The sequence below is a fragment of the Petaurus breviceps genome, unplaced genomic scaffold (genome assembly GCF_028583685.1).
Source record: "Petaurus breviceps papuanus isolate PSGF00001 unplaced genomic scaffold, PetGlider_PUasm1.0 90865, whole genome shotgun sequence".
Lineage (NCBI taxonomy): Eukaryota > Metazoa > Chordata > Mammalia > Diprotodontia > Petauridae > Petaurus > Petaurus breviceps.
In genome coordinates, this window is record NW_027187367.1 from 6,989,442 (window position 1) to 7,007,025 (window position 17,584).

General features: G+C 43.3%; 1 protein-coding gene across 5 annotated transcripts in view; it reads left to right on the forward strand.

Annotated features, from left to right (window-relative positions):
• ITPR3 (inositol 1,4,5-trisphosphate receptor type 3) overlaps window positions 1–17,584 on the forward strand; it is a 126,131-nt gene that overhangs the window by 41,786 nt on the left and 66,761 nt on the right. For all 5 annotated transcript variants that reach the window (XM_069073470.1, XM_069073471.1, XM_069073472.1 and 2 more), the window contains 8 exons: window positions 3,785–3,871; window positions 5,312–5,470; window positions 5,767–5,865; window positions 6,270–6,353; window positions 14,453–14,599; window positions 15,838–15,933; window positions 16,766–16,816; window positions 17,093–17,235. In XM_069073470.1, the coding sequence (XP_068929571.1) occupies window positions 3,785–3,871; window positions 5,312–5,470; window positions 5,767–5,865; window positions 6,270–6,353; window positions 14,453–14,599; window positions 15,838–15,933; window positions 16,766–16,816; window positions 17,093–17,235 (866 nt within the window). The remainder of the gene's footprint in view (window positions 1–3,784; window positions 3,872–5,311; window positions 5,471–5,766; window positions 5,866–6,269; window positions 6,354–14,452; window positions 14,600–15,837; window positions 15,934–16,765; window positions 16,817–17,092; window positions 17,236–17,584) is intronic.

Genomic DNA, 17,584 nt, shown 5'->3' on the forward strand with positions numbered 1-17,584 from the left:
AGTCTGTGAATACATGTTCTGTGGTTAGGAAATAGGAGACCCCTTGGCTCTCTCTGGACTAGGGACTACAGTATCAAGAAGAAACCTTAGAGATCAATGGTCATGAGGGGATTGTAGATTTATACCTGGAAGCATTCTTAAGAGAGCAGCAGTGTTGGCAAAGAAAACTTGCTGGGTTTGGAGTCAGAACACTTGGGCACACATCCTGACTCTGTCATTTATAACTCGTGCCTCAATTTCCTTCTCTGTAAAATAAGATGGTTAGATTTGATGACTTCTAAGAGCCTTTCCAGCTCCAAACTTTTGATTGATTGTATGATCTCGTCTTAATATTTAGTGGTTTTTTTGAGGCAATTGGGGTTAAGTGACTTGCCCAGGGTCACACAGCTAGTAAGTGTCTGAGGCTAGATTTGAACTCAAGTTCTCCTGACTCCAGGGTCAGTGCTCTATCCACTGAGACACCTAGCTGTCCCTCTTCTTTATGTTTAGTACAGTACCTGGGGCTTAGTAGGTGCTTAAATGCTAGTTGTGATTGCTAGTTGATTGGTCTACTTTCCCTCCCCATTTTATTGTTGAGGAAAGTGAGACTCAGATTAGATAAGCAGCTTGCCCTGCATCCTACAGATACTAAGTAGAAGACCTAGGCCTAACACCTAGGCCCTGACTCCAAATCATGCTTTCTACAACATCCTAGGTCTCAGCCCTGGATTCCCAATCTGGACTTGGCCACTTACCCAGTGCCTGCCTGCCCCAGCTGGGCTGGTTTTGAGCTTGGGAGTCACTGACTCATTTCAGATACTCTTAGGGATAAGGGCATCTGGGAATCCCCTCAAGGGTGGCACCAATTCCCACCCCCAGACTTTAGGGAGCTGGGACATCTCTGGCCCCTCCCTGCCTGCCTACCATCCACCTCCTCTCTTTTCTCTCTCCTCTTGACTCAGTTTAAGAGTAAGTTTGCTGGGCTTTAGAGGGCCAGTGGGAGGAGGGGGTGGGGGCAGGAAGAACTGAAATTAGTAGAAAGGAATTCCTGACTAAGAGGTGTGAGGGAACGCCTAGGGGAGACTTTCTTAGAGTGAAAAAGGAAAGCCAACCATAGGAGAACTACCACTAAGTTTGAACTTTCCTTTGTTGTATAAATAATCATAGGTTATATTTATAGAGCCCTTGCTTTGTGGCTTACAAAGTGCCTTGCTAGCAATAGTCCCGTGGATGGGTAACAGAATGTTTTTATCTTCATTGATGAGGGGACCGAAGCTAGGAGGTCACAGAGCTAGTTGGTGTCAGAGGTGGGGTCATAGGAGCTGGTGAGGAATCTGAGGTTCAGGAAAATAGAGTAAATTGCCCAAAGTCACAGAGGAAAGAAGTATCAAAACTGAGAGGACAAAGGCAGACAGAGCTAGTATCAAATCCAGTGCCTTTTCTACTGTGCCTCTTTCCTTTGAGTCCACTGGATACTCTATGGCCCACCAAGGAGAAAAGGTCTTGTCAGAGGCAACAAGAGTCCGCATTGGAAAGGACATGCAGTCCATAGGGGAATGGCAGTAAAGAAAGGGGTGATGTATAATATGGCCCAGGATGGAGAAGTGTCCCCACGGGGTTTATATTAGCAGAAGGTACTGTGCTCTAATAAGGGGTGTGAAAGACACCCAATCCAGCTGGGAAATCTCCTTCCCTTGGAGGATTTTAAGAATGGGTAGACTGTAATAAATGTTGGATTCTGTCCAGAGCCTTAGGCCTCTCTCACCTGTAATCAGCTCCCTAGGACATTGGCTTCTCTCAGAGTTGGCTCAGGGAAACTTGCCTTCTTCAGGCTAAGGGCTTTCCTCTTTTGCCTTTAACTAAACATCCCCAACTCGAAACTTCTATTGGAGATTGGGAGATTGGGAGATCCTGGCTCCCAAGGTCAGAAATCTTCTGTACTTGATATAGGTATAGGTGACCTATCTTCCTTTGTCTACTAGTGCCATCATCTCTGGTGGCTTGGGTTTAGTACTCACTTCCCTCTTTCCCTTCTACCCACTGTTTGCCCACACTCGAGCCCACAAACCTACTGTTTTCTAGGTGTTTATTCATAAGGGAAAAGAGAGTATGTAAATTAAGAAATAATATTCCATTCTTAGGTGGGTAAAGAGGCAGCATGGTACAATGGTTAGAGAGAGAGCTGACCTCAAGTCAGTAAGCACTAGATTCAAATCCTAATTCTAACACATATTGACTGTGAGACCCTGGGCAAGTTACTTACCTTTTCAGTGCTTCCCAAGCTACTTTCTAGGATTATAAGTTACAGAGCAGGTGCATTGTTAGAGGGAGTTTGCTCACTTTGAGTTCCCTAGTCTAAATGAAATTACAGGTCTAGTACAGAAAAATAGAAGAAAAGTCTACCTGGTTCTAGACTATATGGGACCCAAGCTTTCTAACTTCATCAATAGCTATAGTTCCCCAGGCCTAACCTGGCCTAGGGGCCTTCTTTGCTGGGGAGGTGGATGCTGTTGTATCCTCTCATGGCCCTAGAAGAAAATGGCCTTGTCTATTTAGAATACTCCCTGGCTAGTTCTGTAATGTATTCACCTGGACTTTGTGGAATGCTCCCATTGGTCCATTCTTGCAATCCAAGGCTCATTCTCAGCCCATCAGGAAACCTCCACATGGGATGTTGAGTTTGGGCCATTTCACCCCTATTACTTTCAAAGTCTTTTGTGGTCTGTTGCTCACCTTCCTCTCTAACCTTATCTTGCACTAATCTACCCTAAGAGGTAGTGTGGCTTAGTAGATAGGGAGCCAACCTCAGAGTCAGAAAGACCTGGGTTTGAGTCGTACCTTTAACTCATATTGACTATGTGACTCTAGACAGGTTACTTAACCTCTCAGTGCTGAAGAGAATTCTCTAAGACAGAGGAGGGAAACCTGTAGTCTCGAGGCCACATGTGGCCCTCTGGTCCTCAGGTTTGGCCCTTTGACTGAATACATTGTTCTGTTTAGTTTGGATTCAGTCAGAGGGCTGCACTTGAGGATCTAGAGAGCCACATGTGACCTCGAGGCTGTAGGTTCCCCACCCTTACTCTAAGACTAGAAGTAGCAGAGCAATGAAATCTCTCCTGGTAGAGGGAACTTTCTCACAGGGAGTTCCTTATATTAATGAAATCATGTGTCTGGTAAAACCAAACAAGTAACTTATTGAACCAGTTCCCTACTCCCACCCTCACCAACCACTTAAGGAAAACCAAGGAAATATAAAGCAGTTTTTTCTATAACCTTAAACAGATTAACACCCAAACTGACACATGGGTCACTCCAAAAAATTCACAAACCAGGATCTGTTTTTTTTTTTAAATTTTCACATTAGTCATGTTGTAAAGAAGGATTAGAACCAATGGGAGGAACCACGAGAAAGAAGAAACAAACAAAAAGAGGAACAAATAGTATGCTTTGATCTGCATTCAGACTCCATAGTTCTTTTTCTGGATGTGGATAGCATTTCCCATCGTGAACCTTTTGGAATTGTCTTAGACAGGATCTGTTTCTTTATAGAGAAGTCCCTCCTTTTTTCTGCTTTCCTCAGTTTCCTAAGTCTTTCCTTTACATTGTCTGGACTAGAAGAGGCTGACTTTGTTCCTGGACTAGGGAATAATGAGTTTCTGGCCTAAAGTGTTTGCGGTGTTCCAATTATAGCTTATTTAGGAAAGATGGGAGCATGTTTTGTCATGGGGCAAGAGCCTAGGGAGGGACCCATTTTGAATCCTTGTTTTCCCTTTCATTTTTCTCCTCAATTTGTATCTCTTTGTAGCATGCAGCCCAAATGGAACAGAAGCAGAACGAGACAGAAAACAAGAAAGTTCATGGGGATGTGGTGAAGTATGGCAGTGTCATACAGGTAGAGACTCACCTCCTTTATATTCCCCACCTTCATTGCTTCAGTGTCCCCCTTCTTTCTCCATCCCCAGCCTCGGCCTCCATCTAGCCTTCGTGTCTCTTCTCATAAACATCTGCTTGGAAATTGGTGCCCTATAAAGAAGATATGAACTTATCATTTCTCCTTTCTTCTCTTTCTTTCTCTTTCTTTCCTCTTTCATCTGGAGAAAATTGGGAGGAAGGATGATATCAGGAGAAAACTTAGGGAATGGACTGGGGAAAGTGACCTTAGGCTGAATCATCATCTGGATGGGCCAGGGAAGGTGACCTTAGGTTACCATCTTCTGGATGTTAAACTGATCCCTGGGTCATAAGGATGTGTGTGCGTGTGTGATGAGGTTGATTTGTCTCTCTGTGTTGTGATTTTGTGTATGTGTTGGTATAAGACACAGTGACTCTGAATGTGACTGTGTGAATTTGTAACTCTTTGGGTAAGACAATTCGATTGTTAAGACTGTAAGACTTGGGTGTTATTTTATACATGTATAGTTGTGACTTTATGAGGCTAAGGTGTGATTTTGTGTGTCTGTGAGTAGGATTGTATTGGTGTGGTTGTGTGACTAAGTCACAAATGCATGACACAGTGACTGAGGCTTGGTTGTGAGCTTTGCTGTAGTAGTTGTTTCTTAATTCATGTACAACTTAGTGGCCCTTAGAGGATGTAGTGAGGAAACACAGACACTTGGAAACTTAGGGCCACATAACCTTGAATGCATCAGCAGAGGACTGGAGGAACTGAACATTTTCGCAACAAGTTAATTATGGGTTATAAGATTAGGCATTAATATATTTTCACCATTTGGAACAGCAGTCTAAGATCCTTTCTCCCAAATTAGTGTAATAGTCTCACGAGGAACTGGCTGAAAAGACAGGAACTTTCAGAGGATATCTTGTAAGCCTTAATTGTGTGTGTGATTGATGCGTAGGATTGTGAATGTGTGTTTTTTGGTCACTGATTCTATCTGTGATTGATAGGTGAGTGATCACTAAATGTCTGTTTTTTGGTGGCTGTGATTCTGTGTGTGACTGATGGTGTGATTGTGAATGTGTATTTTTTGGTGACTGTATTTATGACTATGTTTGAGTGTGCCTGAAGGGTGTGATTGTGGATGTGTATTTTTTTGGCATTTATAACTGTGATTTTCTGTGTGACTGACAGGTATGATTGTCAATATGTGCTTACGACTGTGAGACTGCGTATGAATGTATTTGAGTAGCTATGTAACCAGGTGTATGAGAGACTGCATTTATGAGTCTCTGTGTATGTTTGACTGCCAGTGTATTTGTGGGTCCTGAGGTCGCTGCTGGATTAGCTCCATTTGCTGGTACCTGGCCCAGGGTTTCACCCCTTAGGGTTGCCCATGACAACCTCCTGTCCCCACCTCCCTCTCCTTCCTTTCAGCTCCTTCACATGAAGAGCAACAAGTACTTGACTGTGAACAAGAGGCTACCAGCTCTGCTGGAGAAGAACGCCATGAGGGTAACTCTGGATGCCACTGGTAATGAGGGTTCCTGGCTCTTCATCCAGCCTTTCTGGAAGCTTCGGAGCAATGGGGACAATGTGAGTCACAGGCTGGGAACAGAGGAGGCTTGGAACGGATGGCACTTCTTCAAACGCTAAAGGTCAAAAGGTTCCATTAGAGGCTCAGGCAATTGCATTTCATGTTTCTCCCACATCTTTGCTTCTGGTCCTTTTGGGGGATGGGATGGGTTGAACATCTCTCCAGTTTCACATGGGGGAAACTGAGGCCTAGAGAGAAGGCTGGAAAGTCTGGAAGGAAAAGGATAGATTTCTGGTCCTAAGGAAAACCAGGTGACTAAAGGGAGGGAGTTCATCACCTGTTCTCTCTCTCCCAGGTGGTTGTGGGGGACAAAGTGATCCTGAACCCTGTCAATGCCGGACAGCCCTTGCATGCAAGCAACTATGAGCTCAGTGACAATGCCGGCTGCAAAGAGGTGAGGGACTGGGAGGACTGTCACCTTTGTTTTCTCCTGTTCTTGACTCTTTGGGGACACATAACTATGTTACCTGGGCTGGTGAAGGATGGCTGCACAATTTCTCCCATATCTCAGTATGTTCCTTATATAGGCCACTCTTGATGGGGAGGAGAGGTAGCAGTGAGGTGGGTGTCCCTAGGAATGGGGTGTTCAGGGCCCAGATACAGAAGAGTGAATATTTCCATAAAACTGAGTGTCTTTTCTCCTGTGCTCTGAGTGGAAGCAAGGGGAGGCCACTGAGGTGGAGGAGGTGCCTGCAGCCCCTCTCCCAGGCAGTTAGCTCCTCAAGGCTCTCTCAGCCCCTACCCCTTCGGTCACTTAGGACGTCTGGGACCTCACAGAATTCACTTCCCTTCACCCAGGTCAACTCTGTCAACTGCAACACCAGCTGGAAAATCAACTTGTTCATGAAGTTCCGAGACCACCTGGAGGAGGTTTTGAAAGGGGTAAGAACCCTAGAGAGAGGGTCTTCATATAATTATACTTTGGTACAAGTCTAGAATCCTTGCTGCTTTGGGCTCTGAGGCTGGTGGATCTCTGGAGCTCAAGAGTTCCTAGCTGCAGCTGGCTAAGCCTGTCAGGTATCTGTACTAAGTTCAGCATCCAAATGGCAGGTCTCTGGGAGGAGGGAACTGTCAGGTTGCTGAAGGATGGGCAAACTAATTCAGATAGGAAATGAAACAGGCCAGAGCTCTTGCACTAATCAGGAGTGAGTTTGGGCTCGTGAACATCCTCTGCACTCCAGCCTGGGAGAGGTAGGGACACCCAGGCTTTAAAGAAAAAAAATCATACTTTTCAACTCCTCAGTGGTTCCCTCAGTAGCACCTTTGTTCACTCTTTTCATCCTCTTCCATGCTCACCACTTGCTCCACTTCAGTCCTCCCTGCCCTGTTCCCCTGTCTGATCCCTCTAGCTCTGCTCTCTGGGGCAGCCCTCCCTTTCCTACCACCCCAATTCTACCCTCCCTACCCCATCCTGATTTTCCTTTGCATCTTTCAGCCTTTGCCTAAACTTCAGTCCTCTTCCTGATGCTTGAACCTTATTTCCCTTTCCCTAATGTTTCCCTGTAGTCTTGCAGCCCTCTCTGAAACTCATTCCCCTATCCCAGTTTTGTCCTCCAATTCTGTATCTTTATCTCCTCTCCGGTCCTCCTTCCATTCCCTCTCCAGTCTTTCCCTCTTTCTTTTCCTTGTTGTTGTTTGTCAATTCAGTCGTGTCCAACTCTTCATGACCCTGTGGATCTTCCTGTGCTTTTTCTTGGCAGAGATACAGGAGTGGTTTGCCATTTCCTTCTCCAGTGGATTAAGGCAAACAGAATTTAAGTGACTTGCTCAGGGTCACACAGTAAATATCTAAGGCTGAATTTGAACTCAGGTCTTCCTGACTCTAGGCCTAGCATTCAGTTCACTGAGCCACCTAGATGCCTTTGTTTTTCTTTGTCTTCTTTCTATGCAAGTTTTCTGCAGTTTGGGGTCTCTGTCCTTTTGCCTGCAATTCTCTTCCTGGTGTTTACTATTATTATTTTCCCTCTTCTCCCTCCTCCAATCATGATCATATGTACCCATCTTGTGCCTTTTGCTCAGTGCCTTCTGTGGCAGAAAGCACCCTCTCCCAAATGTATGTGAATTTGATGGCAACCCTGCCCAGGTGGGGAAGGAGTAATCATAATGGGAACTGGGCTTCAGATATGCTTATATTTGAACTAATAGAGTTTTATTTGACAAGTGGGTGAGGTGATTATCCTTCCAGAAGAGTCCCAGAAGCATAAACTCTTCGGGAAGGGGAGTAGTCATGAATGAGGGGGAAAAAATAGAAACTTTTGAAATAAATGATATCATACTGCAGAGTGAGCTGATTGAAATGTAAATAAAGAAGAATACAAAAAGGAAGCCAAATGCTTAGTAATTGTAATGCCCAATCTTGGCCCCTGAAAAGAGATGAGGAGCCACGTTCCTTCATTTGGCTGAGAGGTAGGGGACTGTGGGTGCATAATAGTGTATATGCTGCCAGACAGTGTCATTGGGTCTGCTGGTTTAATTGTTTGCTCCAAGAGAAGGCTCTGTTAACTAAGAAGTCAACAAGATGCTAAAGAAATGAAATGAACTGATAGAGGCTTTTGGGAGCTGCCACCAGAAAGTTTCAAAAAAAAGGAAGAAAAGAGAGAGCCTAGCTCAGGGGGGCTTGGGGGATTTTTCCTGGGAAGATGGTCTCACTCAGTAAGAATTCAGGGTGGTTATGAAGAGAGCTGATTTAAAGTGGAACTGAAGAGTGACCCAAGTAACCCAAGAATTCAGGCCAAAAGAGGAAACTAGCATCTGCGAAACCTACTTAACAGTCTGGAAACAGAGCCTGATTGATGAGCTAAATTTCAACAAGCCAGTGTAAATAATTAACACATTCTAGCACAATCACACTTGCATCACTTCTCCCACCCCTGGTGGGTACCCATTGCTGACAACCTCTTGTCCTGATCCCTCTGCTTTGCAGAGTCCTCCCTATCCAGCCTTATCTTGCTGTATTCCCCAACACTGAGAGGTCAAGGTCATCTGCATATACCTTTAATAACAATGGTAATGATGATAAAATGCCTGGCATTTATATAACATTGTAAAGTTTATGAAGTGCTTTACAGTAATGATTACCTCATTTGGTCCTCACGACAGCTCTAGGAGATAGTGGCTATTATTAACTCCATTTTACAGATGAGGAAACTGAGGCAGGCAGACATTAAATGACTGTCACATCCAACTAGTGAAGTCAGATTTGAACTAAGTCCAGGCTCAGCCCTCTTTCTGCTGCACCCCTTAGCTTCTAAACTCTGCTGTTTCTTCTTGGAATCCCCAGCTACCTCAATTACTTCCAGTCCTCAAGACCCAGTTCAAACTCTACCTCTTCCATGAAGACTTACCTGACCACTCATATTCTTTTTTCAGAACACATGTTGGACTGTACAAATCAGTTCAGCACAGTTACATGCTGTTTTCTTGATTTGATTCAGTTGTGTTATTTTACACTCTAACCCTGTCTCCCATTAGACTCTGAGCTCCTCAAAGGCAGGGACTTCTATTTCTTTGTATCTCTCACTGTCCCTGGCTTAGTGATGGATATTGGGTACATACCTATTGATTACTAATTCTGTGTACCCATTCCTGTATTGAATATAATCCCTGTTACCTCAGGAGTAGAAAAACCAATCAGACCTCTCTTCTTTTGCTCCTAGAGAGTGTATGGTGTGATCTGGTGCTGGACTTGAGAGTCAGAAAGTCTTAGGTTCAAATCCTGCCTCACACATTTACTAACCATGTGACTGACCCTGGGAAAATCATCTAAACTTTCTAGGCTTTAGTTTCCTCATCTGTAAAATGAGAGGGTTCAACTTGATAACAACCTCCAAGGCCCCATCCATCTCTAAACTTATAATCTCTATATTTTTTAAGTGGAGCAGCTAGGTAGTACAGTGCAGAGTGCTGGGCCCGGAGAAAGGAAGATTCTTCTTCCTGAGTTCAAATTTGGCCTCACATACTTACTAGCTGTATGTCCCTGGGAAAGTCACTCAACCTGTTTGCCTCAGTTTCCTCATCTGTAAAATGGGCTGGAGAAGGAAATGGCAAACCACTCCAGTATCTCTGCCAAGAAAATCTCAAATGGGATCATGAAGAGTTGGATATGACTGAAATGACTGAACATGAACTCCAAAGCAGGATTGGGAGGGGATACAACCAGAGATGTTGCCTGGGGTCCTCAGGTAGAATGGTCTCCAGACGATGGGAGGAAAAAAGGAGAGCTCAGTGGCTCAGATCTTCTGTCCCAAGACAGCTTGTTCAACTCATGCTCTGGAGTCAGAGCAGCTTGGGTATTTTATAGGGAGGAAAGGGGTCCTTTGCTCAGGCCAGCCTGGTTTATTTCCCACAAGGTCACAGACAGAGAAGCATCAATCACTTAGGAAACTGGAAGTTTCTACCCTGGAACAGAAGATTCCCAGAAATGGGAGGTGCCAGCAAAGGGACTGGGTAGAATAGAAGGGGTCTGAAGCAGTAGGAGGGAACATGGTTAGGTAACCAACGTCTGTTGGACGGAGGCCAAGAAAAACACAGGCCCTATGAGGAACACACAAGTGACTAATAAATGGTCTTTATTCTCAAGAAACTGACAGTTTACTGTTGAGAATAAAGCACACTCACAAATACCCACAATACACTGGGCAGAAAGTGATTAGAAGTACAAACAAAATGACGTGTGAACTCTGACAACAGCGAGATCACTTCTGGCAAGGAAGACTTTGTGAGAAATGGACCATTTGAGCTGGGCCTTGAATGATGGTTAGGATTTCTGCAGACAGAAAGATGCAGGGTATGTGCTCCCCGTGGAGGAAGCAGCAGGGGCAACATTGAAGAGATTGTAAAATGGTCAACGTATTTGGGAACTGGTGACTAGTTCAGCTTGGCTGGATTCGAAGGTGCATAAAGGGAATTAGCATTGGGCAGACATTTATTTATTTTTGTTCTGAAAATTTTTTATCCATGTTGAGCTTAAATACAAAAAGACAAAAAAAAAATTCCAGGTCTACAGCACAACACAAAAAGAGGATTCAGTATGAAGCTACAAATCAATACTATACATCATTTTCAAAGCTTCCTGACTATTCTGTGCTTACTTCTGTGCTTCTTTGCTCTCTGCTGTGCATTTTTTCTCCTTTCCTCCCCATGCCACACTAGAGAAGGCCACCATTCGACAGACAGACACCTAGACAGACAGACAGACACACACATACCAGAGGTGGATAGCATCTTCCTTCATAAGTCCTTTGTAGTTGATTTTAGTATTTAAATATTCAAAATAACTTCGTCATTCACAGTTATTCTTTGAACAGTATTGTTCTTACTGTATACAATGTTCTCTGGTATTTCATGTAAGTCTTTCCATGTTTTTCTAAAATCAACCAGCTCATCATTTCTTATAGCACAGTAGTGTTCCATCACAATCATGTACGCAAATTGTTTAACTATTCCCCAATTGATGAGCATCTCCTCAATTTCCAGTTCTTTGTCACCACAAAGAGAGCTGTTATAAATATTTCAGAACATATATGTTCTTTTCCTTTTTTCCTGATCACCTTGGAAAACAGACTTAATCGTGGTATTGCTGGGTCGAAGGGTATGTACAGTTTTATAACTCTGAGCATAATTCCAGATTGCTTTGCAAAACAGATGAATCAGTTCACAGTTCATAGGCAGACATTTTTAAGTGCCTACTGTGTACATAGTATTGTCCTAGACCTAGGGACTGGGAAGATACAAAGTTTATGTTTTTGGTTTTTTGTTTTTTTTGGAGGGGAGAAGGCAGGGCAGTTGGGGTTAAGTGACTTGCCCAAGGTCACATAGCTAGTAAATGTTAAGTGTCTGAGACCAGATTTTATGGTTTGGGTTTTTTTTTTTTTGTCTTTTTGGAGGGGAGAAGGCAGGACAGAATACAAAGTTTAGGTAAGACAAGTTCTTGCCCTTATAGGACTCCAAAGGGATACAAACAGATAACTATAACAATACACAATATTACATGACAAGTACATTAGAAAGTTATAAAACAAAGCATGTTGAATCAGTTTCAATTGCAGATTCATAGCTGCAGACTTGAAAAGTACATGTTGTATGTAACAGACATATGGAAAATATTTTCTAACAATAAATTACAGATACAAGTGGATGATAATCTAAAATTTCATAAAAATTTGTAAACATTTTGTACATTTGTTAGACAGTTGAAGTCCCAGGAGAAATGTTATTCTAGTCCACGTGTTTGGACCTTTCACAGGCTTCTCCCTTACTCAGCGTGTAATCCTCACTGTTCTTTTTAACATCTGTGGAAATCTGTTCCCCAGGCCTTTCTTGGTATCCCCCCTTCCTCCCCGTGCTAGTGCATCCCTTATTCTTATATATTGTGTATTCTTATATTCTTATGTATTCTTATATATTGTCTTACCCAGTAGAATGTAAGCTCATTGAGGGTAGGAACTCTTATTTTGCACAGTGCCTGGAACATAGTAGATGCTTAATAAATGTTTACTGGATTGGATATCAGGAAAGGCTTCTTGGAAGGGTGGGTTGAGCTGGGCTTTGCCAGGCAGAGATGGGGAGGGAGAGCATTCTAGGCACAGGTGAAAGTGTGAACAAAATCACTTAGGCTAGGGAGCATAGGACCTCTTTGGAGGCCAGAAAGTCCTTCAGTTTGGCTGGAAGATAGGATATGAATAGGGCTATAATGAGAGATATGGCTGGAAAGATAAAGTGGTGCTTCGAGCCTAGAGTGCCACCCTTTACTTGTTAGGGATCCATTGAAGTTTATTAAACAGAGGAGTGCTTTTTAAAAATTTAGTTTGATTTTAATTTTCAGTTCCAAATTCTCTCTGTCTCTACCCTTCCCCCACCCATTGAGAAGGCAAGAAATAGAATACCCTTTATGTATGTGAAGTCATGCAGAACATATTTACCCATTAGCTGTGTTCCAAGAAAAAAACAAGAATGACAAAAAAATACGTGTCAACCAGAACTCTGAGTCCATCAGTTCTCTGGCTGGAGGTGAATAGATTTTCCATTATGAGTCCTTTGGAATTCTGGTAGATCACTGTATTCCTAAGTTACGAAGTCTTTCTCAGTTGATTATGTTTGTAATATTGCCCTTACTGTGTAGATTGTTCTCTTGGTTCTGCTCACTTCACTTTGCATCAGTTTATATGAGTCTTCCCAGGTTTTTTGTTGTTGTTGTTGAAATTACCCTCTTCATCATTTCTTATAGCACAATAGCATTCCATCACATTCATATACCATAACTAAGGTGTAGAGAAGCTGTGGCCTCAAAGCCACATGTGACCTTGAGGCTTGAGGTTTCCCACCCCTGCCATAATTTATCCAGTCATTCCCCAATTAGCATTGCCTCATTTTCCAATTCTTTGCCACCACAAAAAGAGCTGCTACAAATGCTTTTGTATATATGGGTCATTTGATCTTGGGGCACATAGTAGTGATTGCTGTGTCAAAGGGTATGCACAGTTTTATAGTTCTTTGGGCATAGTTCCACATTGCTCTCTAAAAGATTTGAACCTATTCACAACTCCTCCAACAGTGAATTAATGTATCTATTTTCCCACATCCCCTCCAATGTTTGTCATTTTCCTTTTCTGTCAGCCAGTTTGATGAGTGTGAGGTAGTACCTCAGACTTGTTTTAATTTACATTTCTTTAATTATTATTTACTTAGAGCATTTTTCATATGACTTGATAGCTTTGATTTTTTTTCTAGCATAGGAGTGACTTAATCAGATCTGTTTCTTAGAATATCAGTCTGGCATTAGCATGAAAAGACATAGTGAATTTAAAAATGCACAGAAGAAAGCAAAAAATACAGATGGAGTTACAGAGCAATTTTAGCATTACTTTATTAAATAATATATATATATATATATATATGTTCTATTTAACTCTACTGTATCTGTATATCACAATGTATAGGAACTGAGAGAGAATAGAAATAGAAACCCTCCTAGAAGACTCCTGTAATCCTCTAGTCTGGGGAGGTAGCAATGAGGGCCAAGGCTATTGTAGTAGCAGCAGGAATAGAGAAGAGGGAACAGATGTGAATGATGTTGCAGGGGTGAATTTAATAGAACTGACAACTGATTGGATGTGAGGAATGGGGGAGAAAGATCTGTCAGATGGCTAAAGATAAACCAAAATTACAAACATGGGAGTCTAAATGTAGGAAGGTAGGTTAGGATCAAAGCATGAAAGGCCTCAAATACTGGACTGAGAAGTTTGTGCCCCCAAGATTTTCTCATGCTGTGGTATCATAGTTTTTCTTTGTAAATGGCTGGTTGAGTGGGTGCTGTTTTGAAGAAGCTCATTGTGTTTAATCTGGTCCCCATGGTGTAAGAACATTAATAAACTGAAGAGTGTCCAGAGGAAGGCAACAAGGATATTTTAGGGCCTTGAGTCTTTGACATATGAAGATGAATGGAAGGAACTGGGGATATATTTAATCAGAAGACAGGACTTAGAGGGGTCACAATGGCTGCTTTCAAGTATTTGAAGACTGATGTGTGAAAGAGGGAGTGGACTAGTTCTGTTTGGTTCCAGAAGGCAGAACTGGGAGCAATGGATTTAAGTTGTGAAGGGGCTACATTAGGTTTGGTGTTGGGAAAAGCTTCCTCATAAGTAAGGCTGCCCCAAAGGAGAAGGAAGGGGTCCCCCTCCTTGGAGGTCTTCAAACAGAGGCTTAGTGACCACTTGTTTAGTGGTCACTTGTTTAGGCCATAGTGGAGATTCTTTTTGGATAAGATGGTCACTGAGGTTGTTTCCAATTCTAAAATTCTGTAATTCTGTGAAGCATAGCAGGAAGGATTCCTAGATCGTGAACTAAAGTGTAGAAGGCACTGGCTTTTCCTCGAGGAGTTACCTGCTGCAAGGAACTTTTATGGTTGGGCCTATTCTGTAAAATGTACCCCTGCGCCCTCCAGCCACCCTGACCCTCTCTTCTTTTCTCTTTCCCCTTTGCAGGGAGATGTGGTACGCTTGTTCCATGCAGAGCAAGAGAAATTTCTGACATGTGATGAGTACAAGGGCAAGCTACAGGTGTTCCTTCGTACCACCCTGCGCCAGTCTGCCACATCAGCAACCAGCTCCAATGCACTCTGGGAAGTGGAGGTGAGCCCCTGAGGATGGAGCTCCTCAGAGCCTCAGAGCCCAGTTCCTGACATCCATATCCACTAATCTAATCCCCGTGTCTTTTGTGTAAACTTCCTTTAGTGTTAGGCATTATATCAATATCAGCAATTGTTATTATTGCTCTAACACCAGGGCCCCAGATCTACCTTGAACCCCTAACTCCTGGGGCCAGACCTATACTCAACCTTTTCCAGTTTCAGCCTTTGAATCATTACTCTCTCCATAAAGCCTTCCCAGCCTTTACCTTCTTTCTCAGCCCCTTGGATCATCTCCCTCCTCCCAACTCTGAAACTCCTCTCATTTCTCAAACTTCAGATCCCTTACCCCTAATATCCCCATCTCTTCTATAATCCCATGGGAGAAAAGCTAGTGTCTCCAAAATTACTAGGCCTAACCCTTCCAGGAGCCCCAAGGATGACAGGTGGAGTGTCTAAGCTATCTGAGCTCACCCTCCCTTGCTTTTCCAGTCTTTATTTGGACCATGCCCCTTTTGGGCTTAGCTTCATATTTTCCTATGCCCTCTGGGTCTGAGCATACCCTGACACTTTTCAACTCGCCTGTTCTCTATGGTGTAACAGCAGTGCTACTTGCAGCTGCTGTGGGGGCATAAGACCAAAAACACCAGCACACAGGAGGGCTACTGTAAGCACAGGTTCTTTGATCAGCTTTTCTAAATGAAAGTAACTCAAAAGGGGTCAACAGTCTTACTTTAATCAAACATATATATCATTTACTTAGTTCAGGGGAAAAAGTCAGCACCCTGAACTTCAGAGAAAATACAAACAGAAATTAAAAGCAGAAATAATAGCATAAAGACCACCTGACAGGGCTTCTAACCATCTGACCAAATAATACATACATCACATATCAACAGACAGATTCAACTATCTGACCATTACATACATACATAGTGACCAGAGAGAGAAGCACCAATATCTGGGTTTTCAAAACCGGGGAGGCTTCTTAATGGCTACCCAGAGTCTTATCTGGCTACATCAGATGAACACTCTTCCCATGAGTGAATCCCAAAGCAAAATGCTAACCTCAGAGTATATATACACTTCTTCAGGGTCAGAGGGCATCACAACTCTTTGTGACCTAGGCTCATGTGACTCAAACCTAGGCTTCCATGTGACTTAAGCAGGTCACATGGGCCTATTGAAAGATCTTCCTGTTAAGCAAAAAATACATTAATAATATATATGGTTCGCTCTTAGGTTGTCCACCATGACCCCTGCCGAGGAGGGGCTGGCCACTGGAATGGATTGTACCGCTTTAAACACTTGGCCACAGGCAATTACCTGGCAGCAGAGGTGAGGACAGGAGACAGGGATGAGTTGAAGTTGTGTGTGTGTATGTGTATTCCTATAAACATGTGGATACTTTTGTAAATGCTTGGGTTTGAATGGGTGGTGTGTGTACTTATGCATAAATTTATATGTGCACCCAAGTATTCTGGCATGTGACCACAAGTACATACATCCAAATGTGTATGCAGCAGAATAGAGTTGTACATGTATGCAGATGTATCTGTATGTGTGTACATGTAAGGATATGTACATATATGTATGTGTTATAAAGGAGTCTGGGAGGAAGGACCTGGGAGGAGATCTCTGTAGTTATTGAGTTCTCTCTCACTGCTCTTCCTTGTTACAGAGTGGGAGTGGGCAAGGGTTTGGAGGAAGTTGGGGGAACAATGTATGGGGGAACAGCTATGGCTTAAAACATGGGAGGGTGAGGAAACACCTGCCTAATCCCCTGGGGGTCTGTAAATGTTTTCTCATCTTCCATTCCAGGGTGATGTGGGTATAGTTGGGTACTTAAAAAAATACTATAGAGCCTAGCTGGAGGTGCTACGGTACATAGAATGTTGAGCCTGGATTCAGAGATGAGACCTGACTTCAAATTCTGCCTTAGACTCAGCTCTGTGAGTTGGGCAAGTCACTTAACCCCTCTCAGCTTCAGTTTCCTCATCTGTAAAATGGGGATAATGATAGCATCTGCCTTCCAGGGTGGTTGTGAGGATAAGTGAATGACATATGTAGAGAGCTTTGCAAACTTGTTTCTTGAAAATGCTTGTTTCTAACTTCTGTTTCACTGAGGTTGATGGAGCAGGCCAGTTAATATCCTTTGTTCCTTTCCTAGGAAAACCCCAGCTACAAGGGTGATTCAGGAGAACCAAAAGCTACAGGAGCTGTAAGTGGCTGTTCAAGGACAGGGACTGTCTTACTATTATTTGGTTGCTGGTCTTATGCCTAATCTTCGTTCCTGGTGTATAGTAGCTGCATAATAAGTATTTGTTGAGTGATTAGAGTGGAGAGGGCTTCCATAGACAGGGGATTGGGCCAAGCAGCCAGGGAGCTGGCAGGGAGCTCTGGGGCACTGGGATAGGGTACAGAAGGGACTCTACAAGGTTCTGAAGCTGAAGGGGATGGGAAGGACTGAGGTCTTAGGAGGTCATATTTCTCTTAGGTGTCCCAGGGAAGAACTGGCCGGAGAAATGCTGGTGAGAAGATCAAATACCGACTTGTGGCCGTACCCCACGGGAATGATATTGCTTCTCTCTTTGAGCTTGATCCCACCACACTGCAGAAGACGGACTCTTTTGTGCCTAGGTTTGTATCCCCTCCCTCACTCTGTCCCTCTCAATCCTGACCCTGAGAGGGGGATCATAGGATCATCATAAGATTATAGCTTTAGAGCTGGAAGGGACCTTAGAGTCAAGTCTAAACCCATCATTTTTTAAAAACTCTTTTTCTTTTGGAGAGGGGAAAGCAAGGCAGTTGAGGTTAAGTGACTTGCCCAAGGTCACACAACTAGTAAGTGTCAAGTATCTGAGGCCAGATTTGACCTCAGGTCCTCTTGACTCCACGGCTGGTGCCTATCCCTTTAAACTCATCATTTTAATGATGAGGAAACTGAGGCGCAGAGGTGAAGTGACTTCCCCAAGATATCCTGTATCTG